The 7,426-nt window shown below is 33.0% G+C and overlaps 1 protein-coding gene across 1 annotated transcript in view; it reads right to left on the bottom strand.

Moving 5' to 3' along the window:
• Positions 1–3,697, bottom strand: part of LOC132190977 (TMV resistance protein N-like) — a 5,695-nt gene extending 1,998 nt beyond the window's left edge. The window contains exons 1-2 of the mRNA XM_059606002.1: positions 3,207–3,697; positions 1,473–2,188 (exon numbers count right to left, since the gene is read on the bottom strand). Of these exons, the coding sequence (XP_059461985.1) occupies positions 1,473–2,188; positions 3,207–3,697 (1,207 nt within the window). The remainder of the gene's footprint in view (positions 1–1,472; positions 2,189–3,206) is intronic.
• Positions 3,698–7,426: the final 3,729 nt, after the last annotated feature.

The following is a 7,426-nucleotide window of genomic DNA, read 5'->3' as shown; positions in this document are numbered from 1 at the left end:
ACTTTTGAGATAATAAAGTTTTTATCTGAAAGAAGAAATTATTTTTAGCTTTAAAAGCTATTTTTTCATAAACTTTTTCATCTTCTAGAATGGTTGGAGCAAGCGCACCATGTCTCCTTTAGGCAAATCTACCGGCAAATATTTTTGGGTTAACTTCACAAAGGCCTTTTAAACTTCTATGTATTTTGAGAAAACCTTCAAAATTCAAAAACTCTTAATTTCACCATTTGAAATTTTTTTTTTTTTTTTTTTTTTTACATCTCCACACAAAAGGAGAGAGGATGATTCAAACTAGTGACCTTCGCTTTATAAGGTGTGGTTTATAGCCGATTGTGCTATCCCTTAGGGACTCACCATTTGAACTTTTAATTTGATTCAATCTACTCCTTCATCAATTTTTGGCGTTAACCCCTAATGGAGGCTATAAAAAAAATATCAAAATGCCCTCAATTTTTTCTTCTTCTTTTTTTTTTTTTTTAAATTAAGGGTAAATTTAAAATTTTATAAAATATTCAGACGTATAAAATTCATTTCATCTATTTTAAGGTCAGTTTAACGCCAAACTCTAACACATGGGGTAAATTACATCAAATTAAAAGTTCGAGAGGTGAAATTGAGAATTTTTGAACTTCGAAACATCCTCTCAAAACGCATAAAAATTCAGGGTCTTTCTCAAGTTTCCTAAGACAATGAATCAGTAGTGTGCCAGCAAAATCAAAGCATAAAAGTTGTCCACATTTTAGCACTTGCTAGAATTATTAAGCTTGCAGAGCTCAAATGGGTAGCTGAAACAGAGCTCGATAATGGCTTCGTATCACCAGGTACGCGATTCTTGCTCCATCTGAGCATTAATGGCGGAGGACGAGTTCAACTCGTTTGATTTGGGACTCGGGTGAGCTTGTAACTGGTGCGAGGCTTGTATTTGGGTGCCGGATTTTTTTTTTTTTTTAATTATTTTCAAACAATTTCTTTCTCTCAAATTTCTTGGCGTTCAAAAACAGACCAAAAATAAAATGATTTGAAATTTCCGATTTGTTACTATTTTTAATTGAATAATGATATAAGGAAAATTACAGTCTTCTTAGAGTTTTAATAAATATGATGTGATTTTTAAAATCAGTAATAGATCAAAATTTAATAATACAATGTAAAACATTATCGTAGTAAGAAGAAATAAACTAAAAAAAGAGCAAGAGCACCAAGAAAAAAAAAGGGCAAGACCAGCAAGAAAATAAGCAGCTAAGCGAAGTCCTTTCCTTGTGCGGGGCTTAGACCTTGATGGCTTTAACTAAAAAAAGAGCAAGAGCACCAGCAACAAAATAAGCAGCAAGCTAAGCGAAGCCCTTTCCTTGTGCGGGGCTTAGACCTTTTTGGCATTTCTGCTGGCAGATAACTTATTCTTTCTTGAATACTTCTGTGAGGAATTCTTTTGTAGTTATCTAATGCCTTTTTCCATTGATGTATATCTTTACCATGCAGATTTGAACCTAGCACTTCTATCGCTAGTGGAAGGCCCTCAGCATAACTTATTGCATGTTTCATCAGTTTTAGAAAATCATCGGTAGGTTTTTTTCCTTTGAAAGCATTCCAACAAAGGAGCCCAAGAGCTTCATTGTAGTCTAATTCCTTCACTTTATATATTCGATCATCAACTACTCCGTGATTAGTCAATACTTTGTTGTCTCTTGTCGTTATGATGATCCTACTTCCTAAACCAAACCAATCAACTTCTCCAACCAATTTATCTAATTGGAACAATTGATTATCCACGTCATCAAGAACAATGAGTACCCTTTTAGAGCAAAGCCTTTCCTTTATCATAGAAATTCCGTGATCAACACTATCAACCTTTACAGTATCTCTTAGGATTTTCGAAAGAAGAGTATTTTGTAGTTCGACCATATCGGAATATTGCTTAGAAGTTTCTCTAACGCTTGCAAGAAAACAACTACCTTCAAACTGAAAAGCAATCGAGTTGTAGATAGCTTTAGCAATAGTTGTCTTACCAATTCCACCCGGTCCTAAGATCCCAACCATGCGTCTATCATTCTTATCAATACTTAAGAGTGAATTAACCTTATGTACACGAGAATCTATTCCAACTGGATACTTGGCAACGTGTAAGTCTATGTGATTTACGATTCTTGATACAGTCTGAACGATTTTGTCAATAAATTTAGCTTCATTCCTACAAAATACAAATGATTAGAAACATGTAATGAGTTAAACTTTCCATATGAAAAAACATAGGAACATAAATATATGAGAAAAATATAAAAAAAGTCCCTCAAACTAAAATTTGTTTGCGATAGAGACCCACAATATTCAAAAGGTACTAAAGTAGCCTATCAAACTACCAATGTATGTCAAAAATGCGACATCTTTTTTTATATTCCTATAATATCCCTATTCTTTTAAAAACAAAATTAAAAAATTAAAAATAAACTAAACTATTTTCTAAAAAAAAAAAAAAAAAACAAAGGGCGAATAAATACAAAATATATTTTTTAGAATAAATAAAAAATTAGTCATTATAGTTAACTTAAAATACAAATCGCTCGTGCAGTATAAAAAATATGGATAAATGCAAAATCAAACCATGTGATTGCCTCAATTGACAACCACCCCCTTTCCTTTTTTTAAAAAATAAATAAATTTAAATAAATAATTTTTTAGTTTTTAAAATAATAAGGATATTATAGGAATATAAAATTAAAAAATTTTTTAAAAAAAAAAGATGTGGCCTTTTTGACACACTTTAGTAGTTTGATAGGCTACTTTAGTACATTTTGAACATCGTTGGGCTCTTTAAAAAACGACTATTAGTTTAAGGGAACATTTTTATGAAGAAAAATACTTCTTTTTAAAAAAGAAAAAATAAAAAATAAAATAAAAAATAAAAAAACCACAGAGGATGTTATTTCTTCAGAAATTTTTTTATTTTTTTTATTTAAAAATAAAATAAAAAATAAGAGAAAAGTTACACCAAAATTGTGCCTTTATCATTTCTCATACATTATTTCTATCTGTTTCTCTCCTAAATTTCTCTTTACCTTCCCAATCTCTAGTCCAAGATCTCAAATATACACCCATAGATATATGTATGCACGTATGTCCAATCTATAAGTATGTATTGTAATTGGAATCATCAGGAAAAAAATAAAAATAAAAATCTTAAATGAATGCACAAGAGTAGTAAGAAATACCCATTCCCTAAGGGCCACCCAGACAAATTGGCGACTTCTGTTAGGGCCGTCTTCCACTTCTGCACTTTGATGTCATTTTTGAACCTTTCTTCATGTTTAGCCAATGCTTCTTCAAAACTGTTCTTTTGATGTCGGACATCTGATGGGTCCAACTTGTAAAACAATGGCATAACCATTTGTCCATTTGTTTCTTTACATTCAAGGATCTTCAGAAGCTCGTCCAAGCACCATTTGGATGATGCGTAGGTTTGAGAGAATACAATGATTGAAATTCTTGATTTTTCAATAGCTTCGAGAAGTGCTGGAGAAATTTCCTCTCCGCTTCTAAGCTGATCAGCATCTATGAAAGTGTTGATTCCCTTTTGAAGCAAAGCTTGATGTAGATGGGCAGTAAAATTGTCACGAGTATCTTCACCTCTAAAACTCAAGAATACATCATAATTCCATCGATGGGTGGATGAATAAGAGGAAGAGGCTCCTTGGAAGGCCATGGAAAAAGTTATCCTCTCTCTGTGTGCGAGACCACTAGCTAGGAGAGATAATTGCCTTGCAGTTGCAGAACCAATTTAGCTCTTAAGGAGAATAGTGATGCTGTTTTACATCATTTAAAAAAACAAACAAACGGAGAAGAGAAGAGAAAACGCGTCGGTGAGTGGGTCACATGCATTAAACGAAGGATGACAATTGATAAACTTCCCCACACACAATAAAGAAGTAAAAGTCATATCAAAAAAGAAAATAAAGTAGAAAAGTAAAGTGGGGTTGAAAAACGAAGGTCACATCTTGTTCAAAAATAGGGAGTGGGACAGATCAATTTTTTTGTGTTGACGTTGACCAATTTTTTTGTGTTGACGTTGAATGTCATGTTCATGACTAATAAGCTGTTGAACTTTCTCAAGGATGAAAGAAAAGATAATCAAATAGAAAAATAAAGACATGACGGAGTAAAGAAAATAAACACAAAGTTGTGGAAATTTTCATATCCATACAACTCTTTCAAAGTTTTCTACTGCTTTATCCTTCCTCTTTCAAATTTGAGAAAATTTTCATGTCCAGCATTCGCTAAATATATTTGGGTTGGAGTCCTTTTTATGTCTTTACAAAAATTCATTAATCTCTTATTGAAAATTTTGAGGAAAATCCAAGGCCTTAGAGCATCTCCAGCAGTAAGAGGTATTCTACCTAATCAAAAAGCACAATTCTCTATTTTAGCTACTTATTTTTTAATACCAACTCCAACAAATTCTTTATATCATTCTCTTTTTTTTTTTTAATATTATTTTTTACTCTTTCTTTATTTTATTTTTTTTTTCACTTTTCTCTCTCTCTGTCTCTCTCTCTCTCTCACTCTCACTCTTCCCTCTCAACCCAAACCCAAACCCAAACCTCTCATGACCAGCTATTGCCTCTCAACCCAAACCCCACATGGCCAACTCTGCAATTTTTTTAGGGGGAGTTTTTAGTGATTCAAAAGACTTAAATTTGTATCATAAATTCATGAACATAGAAGAGAGAAGAGAGATAAACGTTGAGGGGGGAGAGAAGAGAGAAGAGAGAGAAATGTTGAGGGAGAGAGAGAAGAGAGAGAAAATAATGTGGAAATAATATTATATTCAACAATCTAGTGTGCTATAGTGAATAGCAATATGAAGTTATTCTGTTGGAGCAAAAAATATGGCAAAAATAGCTAAATGTAGCTAATATCTCCATTTTACCTACACTGCTGGAGATGCTCTTAAGTACACAGTAAATAATGCTATTTTATCTAGTAATTAAATTACTCAAGCTAGTAAGCAAAGATTTGAACTATAATAAGATTTGTCTACACTGTAGAGAACACTCTGTTCTCCCCTATTCTATAGTGTGTGAACAGAGGACCATTTCTCATTTGCAACTCGCAATGCCAACCTTAGTTGTTGCTTAAAATTGAGAAATGGTCCTCTGTTTCAGAAAATGTTTTGTGCATGTTACACACAGACAACTCCATTATCTGAAACAGAAGATTGTGCATGCTACAATATGGGGCAAAATTTTTTTGAGCACACCGTTTAGATCCATAGGCAACATCCACCATCAATCATGCACATGATCAGAACAAGGGTACACAAACGAGGATGATGGACGGCTTTTAGATGTCAAAAACAGAGAAAAGAATTTAACATAGATGCACTTCAAACTTACGATACCAATTTTTTTTTTTTTTATTATTATTTTTTTTTTGGGAGGGTCCACTTCTATAATTTCAGTTTGTTAAAAAGTTAATTTAAGAAATTCTCTAGGCATGGACACAGTACCTGTAACGGGTTTTAGGTTTCAATTATAGGTCTAAAGGTTGGGCAGAACTGAATTGTCGTTTTGGGAGGTGACGAACAGGAGCGTTCTTGATGAAGAAGACGAGTGCTTCAATGCTAGACGAAAGTCTGATATAGTTGTCGTGCAAGGGTTTTTTTTTTTTTTTTGAAAGCAAAACGATAATATTTAGTGGGCTTTTTTTTAATTTGATTTTTTTTTTCCCAAAAAGGGCATTTTAGTAACTTTACCTCAACAAAACGATGTCGTTTTTACTTTTCCATCCATTTTGACGGTGTTGACTAACAAAATGGCCAAATTGCAACTGGTTGGTAGTTTGGGGGCTACTTTATTACATTTTGAACATTGTGGGGTTAAATTACAAATAACTGGTAGTTTGGGGGGCCATTTTATATTTTTCCCAAAAATATGTAGCTAAATTTTAGTTAAAAGGTCCCTTTGTTTTTTTTATTTACTTTAGTTATTTATTTTTTAAAATTACTTATATTCAATTTAGTATTTTAGTTATTCACTTTTATTATTTTATTTAAACATTATGTTTTTATTATTAAAGTTCAAATATCATTCAATAACAATTAGCGGAGAAAGCATAAAATAATTTTTTATTGAAAGAGAGATGATAGAACGAATTTTACATTAATACATGTTATGAATGGTTGAGCTACAATGCTCAACCAAGAGCGGAGGGAGGGGGCCGACAGGGTCAAATGCCCCCCTCACCTTCCAAAAATTCTCATTACACCTAGTAAAATTTATACCAATACCTCGGTTGCCCATCCTCACCAACTCATCGGAGGGCAAATTTTGCCCACCCTCCATCATGATTTCTTTTTTTGCCTCTGGTTTTAACCTTTCAGTTGTTTCTGTAATTAGGTTTGAAAACTTACAAAGGTTTGAAGACGACACAAGCCTTCTTCTTTTTTTCTTTCTTTTCAAAATGCACCGTTCTGAACTTTATTTTACCAAAAATACATCGTTTAACCATTTGTTTTTGAAATATGGGCTTCGAAACTGACAAGTAAAGTGACAAGCATTACACGACTTCATAGATTTTTTTGGTCAAGCGAAGTGAAATTCAATAATGCAATGTAAAACATTATCCTCTTGGAACATATACACTTTCTGTCTTTTCAATATCAACAATGTTTACAACTATTCAACATCTTGGTTGGGTTTACATTTTGACTACGATCTATTAATGATTTTAAAAGTCATATCACATTTAGGAGAATTCTAAAAAAACTCTAATCATCATTATATTATTACTCCAACTAATAGATAACAAAACTTGTGTCAAAAAAGATAGATGCCAAAACTTTAAACGGTTAAAAGATGTAAATCAAACACTTTACCCTTTTTACATCGCGTGGAATATACATATATGGTGTAACTCTATGACTCACCTCACATACAAAAGTAAATAAAAAAGGATGACGTTATTAGTTTCAGAAAATCATCGGTAGATTTTTTTTCCTTTGAAAGCATTCTAATAAAAGAGCTCAAGAGCTTCGTTGTAGTCCAATTCCTTCACTTTATATATTAGATCATCAACTATTCGGTGATTAGTCAATACTTTGTTCGACATGGTAGATAATGGTTGATCTCTTTTGCAATTGGTGTATGATGGGTTCCTTTTGCGGTTAGAGTAGGAAAAGGTTCATTACATGAACAAGCCCACAAAACCCACACAAGTGGTCCTAAGATGACCTTAGTAGGTGGTACGGCTCAATTCGGCCAAGCCTGACCAATTCCTCATCAAATGGATGCTTAAGCCCATTGGGAACCAAGAAGTAGCATAATTGAATTGGGCCAATGAGCATTGCGCTTCTTATTGTGTGGCCCAAACTTAGTGCAAGCAAAAAAGAGGATGGACTAGGTCCATGGAGGGGCCATGTCAACCCTCCAAAAAA

This window comes from Corylus avellana, chromosome ca8 (assembly GCF_901000735.1).
Source record: "Corylus avellana chromosome ca8, CavTom2PMs-1.0".
In the NCBI taxonomy this organism is placed as follows: domain Eukaryota; kingdom Viridiplantae; phylum Streptophyta; class Magnoliopsida; order Fagales; family Betulaceae; genus Corylus; species Corylus avellana.
Note: the sequence above shows the minus strand (reverse complement) of the source record. Positions and strands in the feature narration are given on the sequence as shown.